The sequence below is a fragment of the Pristiophorus japonicus genome, chromosome 1 (genome assembly GCF_044704955.1).
Source record: "Pristiophorus japonicus isolate sPriJap1 chromosome 1, sPriJap1.hap1, whole genome shotgun sequence".
NCBI classification, from domain to species: domain Eukaryota; kingdom Metazoa; phylum Chordata; class Chondrichthyes; family Pristiophoridae; genus Pristiophorus; species Pristiophorus japonicus.
The window spans coordinates 186,377,368-186,396,405 of NC_091977.1; the positions used below are offsets into that span (position 1 = coordinate 186,377,368).

General features: G+C 41.9%; 1 protein-coding gene across 4 annotated transcripts in view; it reads right to left on the reverse strand.

Annotated features, from left to right (window-relative positions):
• Positions 1-19,038, reverse strand: part of LOC139267315 (versican core protein-like) — a 270,388-nt gene that overhangs the window by 171,227 nt on the left and 80,123 nt on the right. For all 4 annotated transcript variants that reach the window (XM_070885459.1, XM_070885431.1, XM_070885450.1 and 1 more), the window contains one exon: positions 12,408-16,034. In XM_070885459.1, the coding sequence (XP_070741560.1) occupies positions 12,408-16,034 (3,627 nt within the window). The remainder of the gene's footprint in view (positions 1-12,407; positions 16,035-19,038) is intronic.

Genomic DNA, 19,038 nt, shown 5'->3' on the forward strand with positions numbered 1-19,038 from the left:
AGACCAGCTCTGCTGCACGGACCTAGTGCACACATATCGCAGTGTGGGTTGGTCCGTACTGCCCCTGAGCCCTCACCTCTCTTGGGCCCCCAACTCGCGCCTCTCCTGGGCCCCGAACACGTCCCTCTACAATCTCTCGCCGCGACTTCGCCCGACCTCGTCGCTCCTGCTGTACCTGCCCACGCTCCAATCACCGACCTGGATCTTGGTAATGTCCCTCTTCACTGCCGTTGCTCTCCTGCTCCAGCACGTGCTGCTCCCTGGAGTGGTATGCCACCAGGCTGTTCCTTCCGCTCCCCGGCCTGCTCCGATGGTGCCGGGGGAACAAGAGTGAGACTGCAATGACTCATCTTATTGATAAATAAGGCTGCAGTTATACTGCATATTGCTGTAGGTCATTTTGGGTTCAGCAACAAGAATTCTGTGCACACGTGCCAGACAGATAGTTTTTTTCGGTTAGGAGAGCACAGGGTTGGAGCGCCAGGTTCCAACTAACATTAAAAAAATGTTTTAAAAGTGTCCAAATGATCCAATTAGCCACCTGGGTACTTTGTACCAGGCTGGATCTCGGCGTAGGATGTGACAAAACAAGAATTTCGGAGTTTGACTCGGTATCATTCAAATTGATAGCAAAATGGAAGCTATTCCTTTGCTAAGTACAAAATAAAAAATGGGAGATAGTCAAGCTGCGAGGAGTTAGGTAAGATAATGGTGCTTTTATCTAGGTATGGATTAAATTATATTATAGAGGTCTATAACAGGTGTTGAATGCTCAAGTTTTACACACTGTGTTCTTAGCTTCTCATTAACATTCCATGTAATCATCTTCATGACACTGTTCCCTTTGATCACATTTGATTGACTTCAAAGGAAAAGATGTTTAGATATTTGAATTTTTCAGTGTTCAGCAGTTCTGCTGAGGGTGAATCAGGCCTTACTTAGATCTTGCACCAAAAAGATGATCTTTAAGACTGTAAACTCTTCACCAAAAGCAAGAAAAGACTCATTTGATGTTTCTAAAGAAGCTGTTCCATTCCAAGAGACAGAAGAATGCAAGAGGCAGCATTCTGAAAAGGTACATTAACCCTTTGTGGTCTGGTTTTAGTTCCCTCATACACTGCTAAGTATTTATTGTTTTGTTTTAACCCGTAAAGGATGGTCTTAAAGGTGTTTAACATTCTGTCATCCAAACTGCCTGGACACGTAGTAGGTGTCCAACAACTTCTGTAAGCAAGTAAACATTTTAACATAAATCAGGGCAGCAGAAAATAAATATCCATGTTTCAGTTTGTAGAAGATGCAATCTGCTTAGAGAGAAATTATCAAACTATTTACGTGAGGAAAGAGATGTTGGAGGAAGCCTCCACTAACGGGGATCTCACACTACCCGATTCACGAGTTTTATTGCCAATTTTGTACTGACATGGACCTGAAACTGTGTTGCATTAATGTGAAAAGGACAGTTATAGCTCCACCTGAGGGCAGGGGTACCCAACAGCTGTGGGCTACAGAGGTACATACTACAGAAACTCGGGGCCCACAATTATGTTTATTTCTATGTTCCTGTTGATTTGGCTAGATCTCAAGTTGCCGCTACCAACAGATTTCAGCGTTCTGATGGAGGATTTATTCATCAATGAGACAAAAACAGCCTTTACCAGACCTTCAGGTCTTTAATACAAGAAATATAAATGCACACGGGGCTCATAGGATACATCCTGCTGGTGCATCCAAGAACCTGGAGTTCTTAATCAGCCTGACAAGCACATGGTATTGCTAGCAGATACATCCATTCTGCGTAGGTGGATAAAAAGTATCTGGTTAACCAGTTGCTGTGGGAGTTGCCAAATAGCATTTCCAAAATAGCATAATGGTTGATAAGTAAACATTGTAGGATCAGCATTAGTCCATTGACAGATGGTGATATTAGTGGTGTGTTTCTGCCAGTTAATATAAAGCAAGTAGTGTTAACATTGGATGCCAAGAGTTGACAGCAACTGTACTTAGGTCCTAGCTAAAGTCTAAGTATTAGTCGTGCTACACACCAGTATCGGTAATACAACAGCATGAAAAGTTTAATTATTGTACAGGGTATACGCATCTCAAAGGTCATCAGTTTTATTGTACTAGTGCTTTTTTTTAAAAAAGATACAATTTTAGATAGCTGGGAACAAAAAAAAGAGGGAAGAAATTAGTCTATTCCAGTAATCCAAAATGGGTTCATAGCGAATTGGCAGCCCATTTTACACTGCACCCGATTTTCTACTCCAATTTTGGGCCAGCCTCGGGCCTCCCAGTTCGGGTGCGCACTGCATTCACATAATGGTCGAAACTATACCCCAGTGTTTGGTATAAATCACTAAGCAAGTTATATCTATTATCAAGTGACTGAGCACTGCTCAAGTCAGCTGCAATTTAAGAAAGTCAATACTCTGATCTCTATTTCATTGCTAGTATTAAGGTTATAACTCATTGAAATATTCTTCTTCCTTCTATACTCCAAATTAGTCATCTTACACATTCTTTCCTCTCTCCCCTTCCCCCACACTGAACTGCAGAATTCAAGACATATTACAAGACTTCCTAATCTACACATTGTTTCCCATACTTTAAAACTGTGGAACTTTTAAAATCTCCCTCAGTCTTACCTTCTTTCTTCAGTTTACAGGTTTTTAAAAGCTAAGCTGGGTGTCACCTAGTTACGACAATTCCTGTCTTTTATTTTCAGCCTTGATTGTATCTTGCACAATGAGCCTTGGCCCATTATCTAGATATCTCAACAAAAAAGCTTCATCGAATTAATGGAAGATTTCCCTAATTTACAAGATAAATTAAACTAATAGAAGTCACAATCCCTTTCCCTATGGTGTTAGTCATTACCTCCTTTACCAGCTAGGTTGTAATAATATACAATGGCAGAAAAATCTGTCTGCAGATTTAGTTTTGAAAATCATTTTTTTTTGCCTGTTAAATTTTGCTAGTCATTTGATAACCTTGATAAATTTCCCAACGAGTTACACAGTTTCTGCTCTTTTCAAACCCAGAATTTTATACAGATTTAAAACAGTACTATTTAAACCAAAAAAAGAAACGTTTGGGATTTTATGAACTTGCCCTCCCATTGTGGAACTTCACCTACCAGGAGCGCTTATTGGGAATTTGGATATGAAGATCAGCGGTAAATTCCAATTATGGGCTTCTGATGGCTGAAGCTCTGTGCTGGGATCACAAATGTGCAAAATCTACTCCCAAGAAAAGAAAAATATATGGTAAATGCCATCTGGGGTCTGGGTTGGTCAAACCTAAATTGTCAATTTGCACTAATAAAAAGATTAAATATTCAAGACTTGGCTGTGTTAACATGTCGCTGGTCTTAACCAGCTTAGCCAAAGTACTGCATGAATCTGTATATATCAAAAGGATCGAGATTTCCTCTGGCAGCTCTTGTCTAGATGAATTGTTTGATTTGTGATGGGTGGATAGATCACTCTCAGGGGATAATTCACCCACTGTTTAGCTCTGCCATTGTAATTTTCAATTAATATATTTTTGCTGTAGTCCCAATAAAAGTCTCGATTTCCTTGCTTTGCTACTTCAGAGTGAACTAATCCAAGTTACAGTTTCCTCTTTATGGGACAATGAAATTCTGAATCCCTTTCAACAATGCAAATTTAGAAGGAAAGGATTCCTTTGCACACAAAATTTATCTTTTGGTTCTTCCATTAAAGTTGGAACTCAATTCTAAAGTTAAAGGTCGGTGATCACAACCTATTGGAAGACCACATTTCAGTTATTAGCAGTGCCACATATGTGAAATATCAACTATGACAGAATCAAACAGTTTCTTATCATTTGCCCTCCATATCTTGATCTGATTTGAGTTTCATTATTGTTAAGTCCCCTCAGAGTCTGATCAAAAAACAGAACCCAAAATGCCTCGTACAGCATTAACTCAGTTTTGGAAAAGTTTCCTACAGTCATTGTTCAATGTCACATTCCAAGAGCGGGGGCCACTCTTACATTGTGAACTTTCAATTGAAGTACAATTGATTTCACATTAATGTTAAATAGAACTTAGCTCTTTGGTTACTAAATAGTCTAATTAGAAGAATTTCAATATAACACTTATTTTCCATGGTATAACCTGTCTCAGTAGATAGCACAGGTTAGATTGATAAATTACATTACAGATCTCATATGAAGTACAAACTAATGATAGTGTGATATAAGAATTCAATAGAAGTACTGTTCACATGATCGTATAATCCTCTTTTGACTTAAGTCTTGATATCATTAGCTGAAACTTGAAACTGTTCCTCAGATTTAAGTGGTGTTAATTACTGCATATTAAAACAACTCAATGTATTTGTTTCCAAGTCCTTGATACAATTATAAGTTCAAATAACATTTACACTGCAGTCAATTTAGCAGCAATACAGAGCAAGATATTTTGTATTATGTATAATATAATATGGGTTTCTGAAAGCTAAATCATGAGAATGATGACAAAATGAAATAAGTGAAAAGCCTACACACATCAACAACTTCTAAAGCACCCTAAGGTAATAAAACAAGTTCAAACCCGTCAAGCAGTGATGGGAGTAAAGTTAAGGGAGGTGACTGAAAGCATAGTCAAGGAGGTAAGTATTTGAGTAAGCTTTTGAAGGAGATAAGAGGTAGCTAAGTGGAGGGATTTAGGGAGAACGTTCCAGAGGGTGGCGCTAAGATGGCTGAAAGCTCAAAGGGCTGCAAGGGATTGCAGAGATAGGGAGGAGCAAGGTCGTGGAGGGACTTGCAGATGAGGATAAGGATTTTCAATGCATTGGGGGATGAGAAGCCAAAGTTTGATGACAATGGAGGAAGTGGAATTTAATGTGAGATGGAAGTTTTAGGCAAGTTCTAGATACATAGCGTAGAAGTTAAGAGGCCACTAAGGAGAGCAATTGAATAGTTGAGCCTTTGAGGTGATGAAGGCATGGATGAGGTATGAGAATGAGATAGGAGACCAGAGACTCTTCTATCGTGAATAAAACATAATGAATGTCTATTTAACAAACATTTTTTTTAATACAGCCTTTCTGCATTTGTTGTGGGGCTGCCATTCCACCCCCCGCCCCCCGCCCCCTCACCACCCGCCTGTCATCCCCTATCACTTTCAGATAAGACACATTGGGGACTCCCCACTACTTTTGCTACACATAGTGCCTATCTATGATAGAATGTAGGGACATTCCTACCCTAGTTTGCCCAAAGAACAACAGCTGCAGTCTGAATAGGAGGCAGAAAGCAGCCCTTTGTTGGTTGAAACATTTATTCATGCCACATGGGCACTGTCCACGCTGCCATGTGTGCAGGCACTGGAGAGAGCAAGCGGAAGGCACACATATGCTGCTATTCTGAGAGACAGCAGTGGTATCTGAAAACATTCCTGCTATGGTACTGATACTAGGTACTAACTCAGCATGGCAACTGATCTGTGGAAAAGCAGAGCTAAAAGGTACTAATGAGATGCTTGCCTGCAACCCAGCCCTGATCCTTTTTAGGCCAGAAGAAGCACCCTAACCTCTATGGTAGTAGTCTGAGCACATAAGGGTGCCAAACGTTACCTGAATATTTGGCCCTAAATATCCTCGAGCCACAATCATGGCAGAATGTGGGTTAGTGAGAGGGCACCACACTTGCATGGGGCCGGCAGATGCCTTTGTCACTACTATTTCACGTGCTTCAAATATTTGAGCAGGTAAAACCTATCCATTGGTTAAGATCAATGTCTGGAGACCTGGTGATTGATGAAATACTTCTTTATAGATGGCAACTTTGTGGCTTTGGTGCCCACTAGCCATATGGTACGAGACACTTTGGCACCTGCCTGCCACCTGAGGGAGGAATGCCCGGCCCACCTCCTCCCTCCCTCCCCTTATAAGATAAATGTTTTTTACACCCCTTTCAACCCTATTACAAAGTGGCTCAGTAATAAACATTTTTTTAATAAACTTTCCTTATCTTCGATGGTCTGGATCTACTCTATTCTCTCTTATTTCACGGATTTGTGCATCATCTTTGGGCAGCGCTGGTGAGCGGCCTATGCAGGACCTCGCGATCGTTGCACACCTTAGGGGGAACATTGGAGGTATCGCATGACCAGGAAACTATAAACCAGTCAGCTTAATATCAGCGGTAGGAAAAATAATAACATTCCTACTAAAGGAGAAAATAGAAAAACATCTAGAAACCAAAAATATAATAATGAATAGTCAACATGGATTTCAAAAGGGAAAACAACCTCATCGAATTATTTGAAGAGGTAACAGAGAGAGTAGGTAAGGGTAATGTAGTAGATGTAATTTTTCTAGATTTTCAAAAGGCCTTCAATAAGGTTCTACATAATAGACTATTGAATAAGGTCAGAGCATGCAAAGTCAAGGGACAAGCAGCAGAAAGGATGGTTAGCTGGCTGCAAGACAGAAAGCAGAAAGTGGGGGTAAAAGCTAGCTATTCAGAGTGGCAGAAGGTAGAAAGTGGGGTCCCACAAGGATTAGTGCTGGGACAACTATTGTACATAATTTATATTAACAATTTGGATTTGAGTCAAAAACATAATTTCTAAATTTGCGGATGACATCAAATTGGGGGGGTGGGGGATGGAATAATCAATACTGAGGAGGATTGCAACAAATTGTAAGAATTATATTAATAATAGAATGGGTATATAATTGGCAAATGAATTTCAACACTGATAAGTGTGAGGTATTACATTTTGGTAAGAAAAATAATGAGATCATTTATTACATGGAAAATAAGAATTTAAATGGGATAGAGAAGCAAAGGAATCTGGGAGTACAAATACACAAATCATGAAAAGCTTAATAAGGCCATAAAAAAGCAAACCAAGCACTCTGGTTTATTTCTAGAGAAACAGAATTGAAAAGTAGAGAAGTTATGCTAAACTTGTATCGAACCTTGGTTAGAGCACACTTGGAGGACTGTATACAGTTCTGGTCGTCATATTATAAAAAGGATATAGAGGCACTGGAGAGGGTGCAAAACAGATTTACAAGGATGATGCCAGAAATGCAAGGGTATACTGATCAGAAAAGGATGAAAGGCCTCTTTTCTCTTGAAAGGAGAAGGCTAGGGGGGTGACCAAATAGAGGTCTTTAATATTACAAAGAGTTTTGATACAGTAGATACAGAGAGCACTTCCACTTGTGGGAAAAGCAAAACTAGAGGCCTTCAAATTCAGGAGAAACTTATTTACCCAGAGAGTGATGAGAATGTGAAAGTTGCTACCATAGGGAGTGGTTGAGGTGAATACTATAGATGCATTTAAGGGGAGGCTAGATTTAAGAGAGAAAGGAATAGAGGGTTACGCTGATAGTTAGATGAGGAAGGATGGGAGGAGGCTTGAGTGGAGCATAATCGTCGGCATGGACTGGTTGGGCCGAATGGCCTGTTTCTGTACTGTATATCCTATGTATTCTGTGATATACCACTATAGATCTAGATAGGTTTCTTAACAGGAGACGCATTGAAAATTCATTGGAATACACAGAATTGATCGTAATTTTTTTTTGCGTGAGTAAAATTGTTTTAGTAATGATAGATATCTGCCTCAAAAAGGTAAATTATACAGTCACATTAATATCACAATTTTATAAGCAACTAGTATATTATACTGAAAAGATACGTTATTGTAACATTAGAAATGGAACATATTGCTCGCAGGAATGGAACACAAGAATCCCATTGAAAAGTGCAGATTAATATGAATGGGTTGGCATTAATAAAACTGGAACATATTTTACTTTAATTTTCTGGCTAGACTTCACGAAGACATTGGCCCTGAAATTTCTCAGCACCTCCAGTCGGGTCCTGCTTGAACTCTAGCAGTAGTAAGAACTTAATGGGCTGGAAATTCACCAACCTTGCACCTGTTTTTTCGGCAATATTTTGCTATTTTTGGCAATAAACACTGATCCGATAGTTACACTGAAGCCTTGCATCGGGGGTTTTTTAATACCGCTGAAAAGCGGACCACCGGGGTGCAAGACTGGAAATACCGCTATTGCCTTAGTTTTGACTTTTGGCGCACCGTATTCTGGGCGACAAAAAGAGCCCGAGAAAAACCTGGGTTGCAGCACCAAGAACAGCGGTACATATGAAGACCTGCAAAAAAGGTAAGTTAAAGTTTTTATTTTTTAATTCTTTTTCAGCGATTCAATAGTTAAGTGTCTTGTGAATGTTTTGTGATTTTTTTATTTTTTTGTGTTTTGCTATTTTTTTTGTGTTTCCCCCTCCTCCCAAGGCCTCTCTCACAACCTCGGACTAAAGTTGACGAGGATCGCAGTTTCCGATGCGAATGCTGTGCAACACCGATTTTTGCCACTGGGCACATTTTGTAACGAAACTTAGGCCTTTAAAAAATGGCAGTGTGATTAGTGGCATTTTTATCGAAAAATACCGAAAAAATACTGCTATGAGCAAAAAAACGAATTTCTAGCCCAAAGGCTGTTAACTCTGCCGGGTCCGACTATGCTGGGTCCCATAATAACACTCAAAATTGCTATAGCCTCACCCACCCCAAACAAGGCCACCACTTATGCGGAGAGGCCAAGACCGAGAACTTTGGAATCCCTATACTGGGATAACCCACATCCTCGGCCTCTCAAGGGGCCTGATGCATTGTCAGAGGCTGGAGCACCAAGAATGGAGAGGTGTACTGGTCTCGGGTTCAGCAGCCTGGACACCCAAAGAAACATTTTATATCTTGCTAGTTATACATTAGCCATGTCAGCTGTAGCTCAGTTGGTAGCATTCTTGCCTCTGAAGCAGAAGGTTGTGCGTTTAAGTCACACTTCAGGGACTTGAGCACAAAAATCTAGGCTGACACGCCAGTGCAATACTGAGGGAGTACTGCATTGTCAGAGGTGTCGTCTTTCGGATGAGACGTTAAGCCGAGGCCCCGTCTGCTTTCTCAGGTGGACATAAAAGATCCCATGGCACTGTCTCAAAGAAGAGCATGGGAGTTATCCCTGTGTCCTCAATCAACATCACTAAAACAGATTATCTGGTCATAATCATATTGCTGTTTGTGGGAGCTTGCTGTGCACAAATTGGCTGGCACCTTTCCTACAACAGTGACTACACTTGCAAAGTTTTAAAGTTTAATTTGTTTTATTGCCAGGTTTTAGTGTCCCCTCCCTTTTAGCCAGGGGGCACTTGTATAATTTGTGGTGTTATTGCCCAAAAACCCCCACCCCCCCCCCCCAAAAAACAAAAAAGAAACAAAAAAAAAAAGGGCACTTGTTTGAAAGTTTTGGAGTGTCTCTCCCTTTAATCAGGGAACACTTGATTTAATTGTTTATTTGTTCTCAACAAAAGAGTTGTAGAGCTGTTGAGAGGAGTTTCCTGTATGGGCTGCTCTTGCACACTCTCCACCATGCCATCCTCGTCTGCTGTAATGCACCAACTGACACCCCTGGAACAGAGGGCTGCTGCCTTGCTGACTCGCACTGGCAGAAAAAGAATAAGCTCTGCACAAGCTGAACCCACACGGGAGTGTGAGGGTGAGTCATTAAAATGCATAGTGGCCCTTCAAATCAACCTGCTGATTGGCCTGCTACGCATGAGACTACTCATGCCACCCATCTTGCCCCCTCCTGTGCTGCTAACCATTTGACTGTTGTGTTGTCTTTTGCAGAAGAAGACGTCACTCCTCAAGATCCTGAGGATCCAGATGCGTGCGCTCCAGACCAAAGCGGATGGTGGGAGAGGAGGGGTCCATGGAAATGTGTGCTCAGGGGAATGCTGACAGCGATATCGATCATGACATATCACAGGGCATCACACAGCCAGAACCCTCCATTAGCTCCTCGGCAACCTTCCATGGGTTCACACCTTCCGAGGTCGCGGGTCGAAGTGACGGTTGGGAAATGCATATTGGGACACCCAGTCCCCCACCGTCCCAGCCTGTGCCTCGCATTGGTAGGGTGCCACTAGGTAGACCCATGGCGAGGGGAAGGAGAAGTCGACCAGTCTCTCCTGAGAGGCAGCCCTCAGCAGAAGTAAATCAGGTTTTTTCATTGGGTGAGGAGACCAATGCCCTCACAAGATCACTCGTGGCGGCCGTCACTGGGGTGCTTGATGAGGTCGCCACAATATCGGGTGAAATCTCTGCACGAAGACGGGAACTGAGGGCGGGCATTTCAGAGGGTGTGCAGACGATGGCAGATGCCATGAGGGAACTGGCTTCTGCAAAAAGGGCACAAAGGCTGGAGACTCAAATTTCACTCCCACTTCACTCCACGCACCAGCCACCGGTCAGACCCAAGCCGGGCCCCCAACCCCCCACCACCATCACCAACCCAATAAGGAAGTGCACAGTTGTGGGTGAGGGATGGGTGCAGACTTTCTTTCCTGCTGTGGATGTTGTTGTTGTTGTTTGTATCGTTGAAGTGCACTGTAAAATTCACAATAAAAGATATTTTGCATCAAAACTGAATCATCCTCCATTAGGACCACGCAACATTTAGGGTCAACTGTAAAAAGTAAAAATCCCTCACCCCTACAGTCATGCGTGCCTGCCGCCCCTAGCCCTGGTGGGAGGGCTAGCCGGTGTGTTCTGCAGTCGGCAAGGTAGGACTGCTCTATTTTCTGTAGCTGATTTATCTTTCATTTATTTGTGGTGATGTTGTGCAGCAGTTATGCTGAAGATGTTGTAATGTTGTGCTGATATTGTGAAGGTCTTTAGAGCTTTGGAATCCTCTATCTCCCCTCCACCCTATATCTGGCTACCTGCGCTGATTTCTTAAATGTAGGTAAGGTTTTTCTGTGCCTACAAAAGTGGCCTCATACACTGGCCTAAGTTAGTTTGGAGTAACTTTCAGCTGGTCAAATTTGCTTCTATGGCCAAAACAGGTGTAAGTGGCTGGTCACGCCCCCTTTTGGAGAAAAAAAACATAACTAACTGACTTACACTGGAGCAAGTTAAATGGGGAAATTTGCAATTTTTAAGATACTCCAAAAAAAGCTACTTGCTCCAAAAAAAGCAGGGCAACTCCTGGGGAAATCTGAGCTCAAGAATTCTACTACTGAGTCAAGTTGGTGTTTAGAATATTACTTTAACATTGTCCTTTTACAAGAGGAAACATTGCTAAATAAAAGCCTAGAAGATATAGTTCAGCATTCGTGCCTTTAAATTAAGTTTTGAAATCCACATGGAAAAGATAACACGACGGAAACCAATGCAATTGCTTCCATCACTCTGCAAACAAGTAACTCACTGCAATTTAAAGATTATGGCCTAGAAAATCAGGTCATTTGCGCTTCCCATTAGCCCCCCGGGGGGGCGGCGCTAACAGGGAGCAAATGGCTTTCCGCTAAATTCCACGGGACTTTAGCGGCAGCTATAACCTGTAGCGCCCCGCTCCGCTGCAGCGGCAATGACAACGTCACCACCATGCGCAGCACACCATTATCGCCCTGGACCTTAATTTGGGTATCGTCCCCTGAAGCTGCACCGAGTGATGCCAGCGACAGCTTCAGGGGACGTGAACCGGGCGGCAGGCTGCTCGCGAGGCGATAGTTAAAGGGGAGGTGGCGGCCATTGAAAAAAAAATCTGCTGATTTTGACGAGCCCCGTTGGCACTTTGAACTCGGGGTCCGTGCCACGATCGGTCAGCCCGGCACTCTGCTTTGAGTTCCGGGTTGTTGGCACGGCACCCCCGCTCCCCGGTGGTCCAGGGAGGCCCATTTTTATACTGCAGAGTTTGCAGCTTGGGCCCTTCCCATTAATTAAGGAAAGAACCCCTCCTACATGGCAGTGCTACACAGCCCAGTGCGTAGCGCTGCGCCCCATTCCCGAAGTGTCCGCCCGCTTGCGCCCCAGAAAGAAAGTGGAGCGCGTTATTTTGCACTCCACTTCCTTTCGGGGTGGTAACCCGAAGATAGCGAGCGGGGCGGGACTTCCGCGCCTGCCGCAAAATGTCCCGCCTCCCGGATGTTACCGCCACTAAACAGAGCGCAACAGAATTTTTCCTCCTATATCAGCTTTAAGAAATGTCTTTAAACATTTAATAACAGAACAATAACCAGACACAAGCCATAGGACTCTGATCGTAAAGTACAAAAAACTATTTTAAACCATAATGGCACACTAACAAACATAGCACCTGCATAACGGTCATGGTAAAAATGGTTTCCAACACTCTTGGACTTCTGGGTATTTTAAATAGCATCTACCACCACTATAATAATCCCTGGGTAAGAGGTTGAGATTCTGCAAAATCATAATGCCACCAATCCCTAATAACATTTAAACAACTGACCCTCAATAGATACAACAGATTACCTCAACTACAGCAAAAATATATATATATTTGTTTAAAAATCAAATAAAAATAACTTGCCTTGATCAGTTGATGCTTTCTTCTGCATTGCAGTGCTAGCAGTCAGCTTTTCCTCACTAACCACAGGCGTCTGCTGTTCCTCGGTATCGACTGCAGCTGGGGTCGCTGTGGCTGATGATGAAACAGTGGAAAATGCTGAGTCTTCCTCAGCCTTTTGAGTAACTTTAGAGTGCGCAAGAGAAGGTTCAAAGGCTGCCGTTACCAGTTTTGTTCTAGATGATGGTGTTGTGAAATATTCGTGATCAATGTCCAGTTGTGATACTTTGACGGTCATATCAACCTCTGAGATAGCGGGAGGCAGGGTAACTGATTCACCAATAATTACGGTCTCTTCGGCTGTAGTCTCACCAGGCTCATTTTCAATAATAATTGGAGTTACACTCGTTGCTAAACGCCTAGGTTTTACTGTAGTTTTAATTTCACTTTCTGTCACAGAAGCACCCGTGCTGGGCCTAATTTCAGCAGAAGGAGCCATTACCGTTGACAATATTTTAGGTATGGTTGAGGTTACGACAACCTGTGCTGTGGGGATGGGTGCAGTGGTTGCTATTTTGATGTCAGTGCGTCCTGATGTTTGATACCTTGTTGTATTTGCTTCTTGTATAGCTGTAGATTCTTCCATGGTGTCTGAACCCTCTGCCACTTCCATCTGTATGGATAGGGAGCCAACTGATTCAGTCTGGAAAGTGGCAATCTCTTGTTTCAATTCAGGCATTTCAGTAATTTTAGATATTTCAGTAATTATCACAGAGCTTACTTTATCAGGAGTCTTCTTAATATCATCTGAAGTGGAGTATTTTACAGAAGTGGTCCTTTCAATCTCAGGGGTTGAGGTGGTGTCCCGTGTTGAGACAGGGTGGTGAGATACTGCTTTCTCCAGCTCACCCTCAACCTTTGCAGGAAATGTTGATATTGATGGGGAAGTTGGATGTAATTCAGTGCCCTGGCCCAATGCACTACCTTCTTCGCTCACACGTTCAAATTGAATTTTTTCGACAGTGCTAACTTTTAGCTCTTCTTGGGGGCTTGTTACTGTGGAACTTTCAGTAAGTGATGATGCATTCGCGAGAGTAGCTATGGGCACAACTTTTGTTCCCTCATAATCTATTTGTGTTTGTCCTACTGGGTGAGTTTTATCCACAGACACAAATCTAGTTTCCTGAGGACTTATTACTGTAGTAATATAGTCTTTACTTTTTGCTTCTGATGTTTGTATGGTTGCAATTATATCATAGGTGGCATTTTTCTCCCCAATTGCTGGTGATGGAGTCTCAAAAGTTATCTTATGATCAAATACAGAGAAGTGGATTTTTTGACTTTCAACAACTTTTGTTTGAGCACTCAGAACAGTGGTAGTTGGCTCTGGTGGAGTCAAAGCTGTGAACTCATCCTGTGGTAACTGAATTGTCACATCCACTTTGCGATCAGGTTCAACGGTAGAAACATCTGGTTCTACTTCAGAGCTTGTAACAGTATGCACCACACTTTGCTCCTTCCCTGATTGATGTATGCCAATGTTAACATATTCTGGTTGCTTTTCTTTGTCTGCATCTGTTTGCTGACTTACAGACACTATTTGATCGATATATTTTGTGCCATTTTCTGGTTGTCTATCTGCATCTGTGACTGTCTGAAGTTTCTGAATCAAGGGACCTTCAGTTATGGTCGGCTCTCCAAGTCCACTGGCCTCATATGTACTGGTCTCATGTAAATCTTTCTTTATGGGAACCCCCAAGGATAATATATCCGAGACAGTAGTTTCTTCTAACTGGCCAGGCTTTGTTGACTGGGCAGGTGCCTGAACAACCTTCGTTTGATTAGTAATCCAACTTTCATCCACGGGACCTTCAGCAATATATTTTGGCGATAAGACTTTCATAGTACTTTCTGGTGTGCTAAGTGTGTGGTGAAAAGTGGACTGTAAAGTAAACTGTCGAGGGTCTAAGGTAACTGAATGAACTGTTGATTTTTCAATATACGTAGTTGTCTTAGTATGGATAGCCTTAATGCTTGCATCTTCAAAATCTCCACTGGACACGATCTCAGAAGAAAAGGGTTCAACTTCCAAATGTGGTTCTTTCTTATCTATCTTACCAGTGTGTGGCAATGGAACGGAAGTTCCTTCAGGTTCAGCGATGCTCACTTGTGTAGGTACAGAAATTATTGGTTTTATTGTTGAAGAAGCAGATGGTAAAATAGTTGCTGCTTCGACTTTAATGGTTCCTGGCTCAATTGTTATTGCTCTTCCAGTTCCTGGGGCTACTACTGTGCTCGCTGTGCCAGTTATAGATGCAGCAGTTGGGGGGCTGATTTCCGATATACTTTTTGTCAATGTAACTTTTTCAATATGCTTGGCTTCTTTCTCTTCAGCTGTTATAGATGGGATTGTAATGATGCCAGTGGCTGGTGCGGAGGTACTCATTGAATGCATTAACACCTCTTTCTTGCTGTCCTGCTCTTTCTTTGGTTCATAACTATGGTCATCAGATACCATAGGGGTCAAGTTTATTCCAGCATCATGTTCTGCAGACACTGCTTCATATACCACTGAAACTGGAATGACTGGAGACATAATGGATTTATCATCATCTTTAACTTCTATTTTCTCATAGGCTTTAGTCATAACTTCATCCTGTTGTGTCAAAGCAGTTTCATTAATGCTAGTCACTGTAACGATAATGGTTGCTGTTATTTTCTCAGTCACTCTTTCAGGTTCCAGCTTTTGTCTCTCAACCTCTGAATGTGACACTGAAACACCAGTGATGTGTGTTTCTTCAGTTAGTTGCAGTGTACCAGTGGTTGATGTAGTTTCCACTAATAACACTGTCTTGGGGTCCTCTCCCTCCATTGGCTGAGTACTCTCACTTGCATGTTCTACTTGTACTGTTATTTTCGCAGTATCAGTGGCGGTCGGTATTGTTGTGCCACTGGTGGGTTCTTCCGTGACCTCTTGTTGTCTAACAGTCTGGGTATCTTTTTCTGAACTTTCCATTCTCACAGTGCTGGTCAATACAGGTAATTCCAATTTATCATCTTTATCTGTTGCAATATACATTTCTGTTAACAATGTGGTTTGTATGCTGGGTTGAACTTTTTCTTCTTTTTTAGCAAGTGTACTTGTACTTTGGATTTCTTGTGTGATTGATGGTTTGAATGAGGCAGGTAAAGCTGTTGTCTCTATGACTATATCCCTGTTCAGGTCTTCAACGTGTCCAACATATCTTTCACTTTCTCCAACTGAAGTTTTCACAGCTGCAGCTATTTCAGTGCTTGTACTTTGTTCCATTGATAGTTTTACAGTGGCTTCATCACTGGGCCTTGCTTTAATACTTGGAGCCACGCTATGACTTTGTGTGGCTACTTCTTCTCCAAGTTTTTCGATATCAGCTTTCACAAGATGAATCCCAGTTGTCACTACAGCACTTGGTGTAGACTCAGTGGCTAAATGGACACTTATCTGGCCTTCTTCTTGCAGAGGCTTTGAATCAAGGCTCCTGCTTTGGTTAAAGTCTCCATCGGTGAATGTGACAGGTGGTTCTGCCTTCTGAACAGTTAGATTAGCTGCAGCTTCATGAACTATCTTTGGGCCCCAAGCTATTCGTGGTGTTACTTTCTTTACAGGCTTACCTATAAACACATAAAAAGAAAATGTTGGAATGTTGTCAGATTGCTTATAACATGCTACTTTGGGGTTATATTCTATTTTACACAGGGCTAACAGTAAAAACATCAAAAGTCATTAAGTTCTTTCATTTAATCCTACAAAAAAAAATGCTGAAATTCCTCAGTTGTTCTGGCAGACTTCCGTCAAATCTTTAGCGGAAGTCTGACACAACGTTAAAGGCTGGAATTCCCATCAGCATGCGGCAGGTGAAAACTTAAGATGCACCATTAGTGGTGCAGGCTATTTAGGCCCCATGTAACTTGGGTGTCCTCCCCGACCCCACACTCTGGTGGGGTCAGTACTGGAGGGGACGATCCCATTGCAAGTGCCAGGATCACGAGGAAATTCAGGCCCACTAAATGTTATTAAATCAGCCTCCACTTCCTACTAAATCCGGCCAGAAAAAAAACAAGCACTTTCAACAACAATCCACCATATTGGGGACAAGTACAGGAAATGTGTCCGTTGTATAGTCATGGTACTGACTTCTGCTTTTTCTACATGGTCGCTCACTCAGCAATTGTCAGGGATCAAAGCCAAATACTTTGGCGGTCAGCACAGTAAGTATACAAAACTACTCCCAGTGATTCCCAACTATCACTTGAAAAAAACAGATGACGTTTCCATTGCACGTAAATGGGGTTTGCCCCACAATGGGAGAAATCCAAAGAAATTCGCTCCCCAAAATATTTTTTAAATGGATTATGTGTTGAATGTTAATTTTCTCATTATAAACTTGATAATCTTCATTAAGGATCTATATGCAAACAAAGGAGTCCATTATGGAGTATGGCATTCTTGAACATACATTGATGGTCTATATGATTATCTTTAAAGCTGTTGGCAACCAGGAAGAATAGAGCCAGAGGTCCTGGTCACACCAAAAGGTTGGCTGATAGTCAGCAAGATTAAAAATAAATCTCTAAGTGATTTTTATTCATAAGTAATGAGTTTTGGAAGCAGGGGTTATTTTGAAACATGCTTGAGAATGTAATTTTTGCTTGAATAATTGTAAATCTTTACAGCATTAAAATGAAACTTTAGCAGCTTTGACAGTACAGTGAAGTAATGTTTTGCATTAACGAGTTTCTAATAAAAACATTCAGATGGATCATGTGTGAACATTTACTTGATGATAATGATTAGTTTTCATTTTTAGAAGTTCTTTAAAAATCACATAAAACAGAGAGTTGGCTCATTTCCTTTTATATTAAAACCTGCCATTTCCTGACTTTTTAGACTGGCTCCAAAACTACTAAAAATCGTAATTCAAGTCAGACAAAGCTGCTTTTGGCACAGAATATTAACTTATAATCAGGCACAAGTCAAAATGAATCATTCGTCACAAAAATAACATTTCCAGCATCACCTCTGAATAACATTGTATATTTTCATAATATTACATTGTGCAAGACATTATAAGTAGGTGCTAAACTGAGATAGTTGCTTTTTACTTTTCTTCTCATAATTGAAAGTTAATGTGCGGACAACCCCTAACTGCAGGAGGAGGCATGTTTCCAGGCCAAGTGTGCATTTCAGATAACCACAGCCTCAGCGGGATCGCTGCAGCAACTTGTGGCATTATTACAGTCAAATTATTGATACAAAAGCACACAGAAAAGATATAGGGACTTTCCAGTTTTAGAGGCATGCTGCAATGAAGCTTTCGTCCCTCCCCACCTACCCCCTTTCAGATCAGTGATGCCAGTTGGCTTCTTCAGTACCAATATGCAGTAGGAAAAATTACAATTGTCAATATTCTTTAACTTTATGCCAATACGCTTGTCTGCTCATCTTAGTTGATCATCTCAAACTACCACCAGTGCAAATACTTCACCATAGTGTTACATAATTCAAAATGCTCTTTCTAACCAAAACATGTTTGGAATGACAAAACCTGGACTTATGTTGCTCGGTGTTTCTTCAAAGTTCAAATGGAGCAGAGTAGAAATATTTCACATATCCATCATTATGATTTACTGAAAACCACGTGACAAAATGGCTAGTGTAGCCTTGTGGAAATTTCACATGCTTATCATTACACATTGGAGCTTACTCTGCAATTAGCCTCCTCTGGTGAGGAGCTGCACCCGCACAGAGTGCAGGTCAGGAAATTATCTGCCTGCAGTCTGAGACTTTATGTTCTGCGCTCACTGCAAATACCAATCCTCATTGGCAGCATTCAATCTTGGAAATAACCCCTTTATATTCTTCTGGCTGTGTTCAACTTGAAGCATGCTTGGTGCTCACATTATTTGCTTAAATTAGGCTGGTGTGCCTTTCTCACATCTCAATGAGGCTCACCCCCAGCACGGAAGTATATAATAATGTTGTGGAGTATAGAAACATAGAAAATAGGTGCAGGAGTAGGCCATTCGGCCCTTAATAGGATCATGGCTGATCATTCACCTCAGTACCCCTTTCCTGCTTTCTCTCCATACCCCTTGATCCCTTTAGCCATAAGAGCCATATCTAACTCCCTCTTGAATATATCCAATGAACTGGCATCAACAACACTCTGCAGTAGGGAATTCCACAGGTTAACAACTCTCTGAGTGAAGAAGTTTCTCCTCATCTCAGTCCTAAATGGCTTACCCCTTATCCTTAGACTGTGTCCCGTGGTTCTGGACTTCCCCAACATCAGGAACATTCTTCCTGCATCTAACCTGTCCAGTCCCGTCAGAATTTTATATGTTTCTAGGAGATCCCCTCTCAGCCTTCTAAACTCCAGTGAATAAAGGCCCAGTCGATCCAGTCTCTCCTCATATATCAGTCCAGCCACCCCAGAAATCAGTCTGGCGAACCTTCGCTGCATTCCCTCAATAGCAAGAACGTCCTTCCTCGGATTAGGAAACTAAAAGTGAACACAATATCCCAGGTGAGGCCTCACCAAGGCCCTGTACAACTTCAGTAAGACTTCTCTGCTCCTATACTCAAAACCCCTAGCTATGAAGGCCAACTTAACAT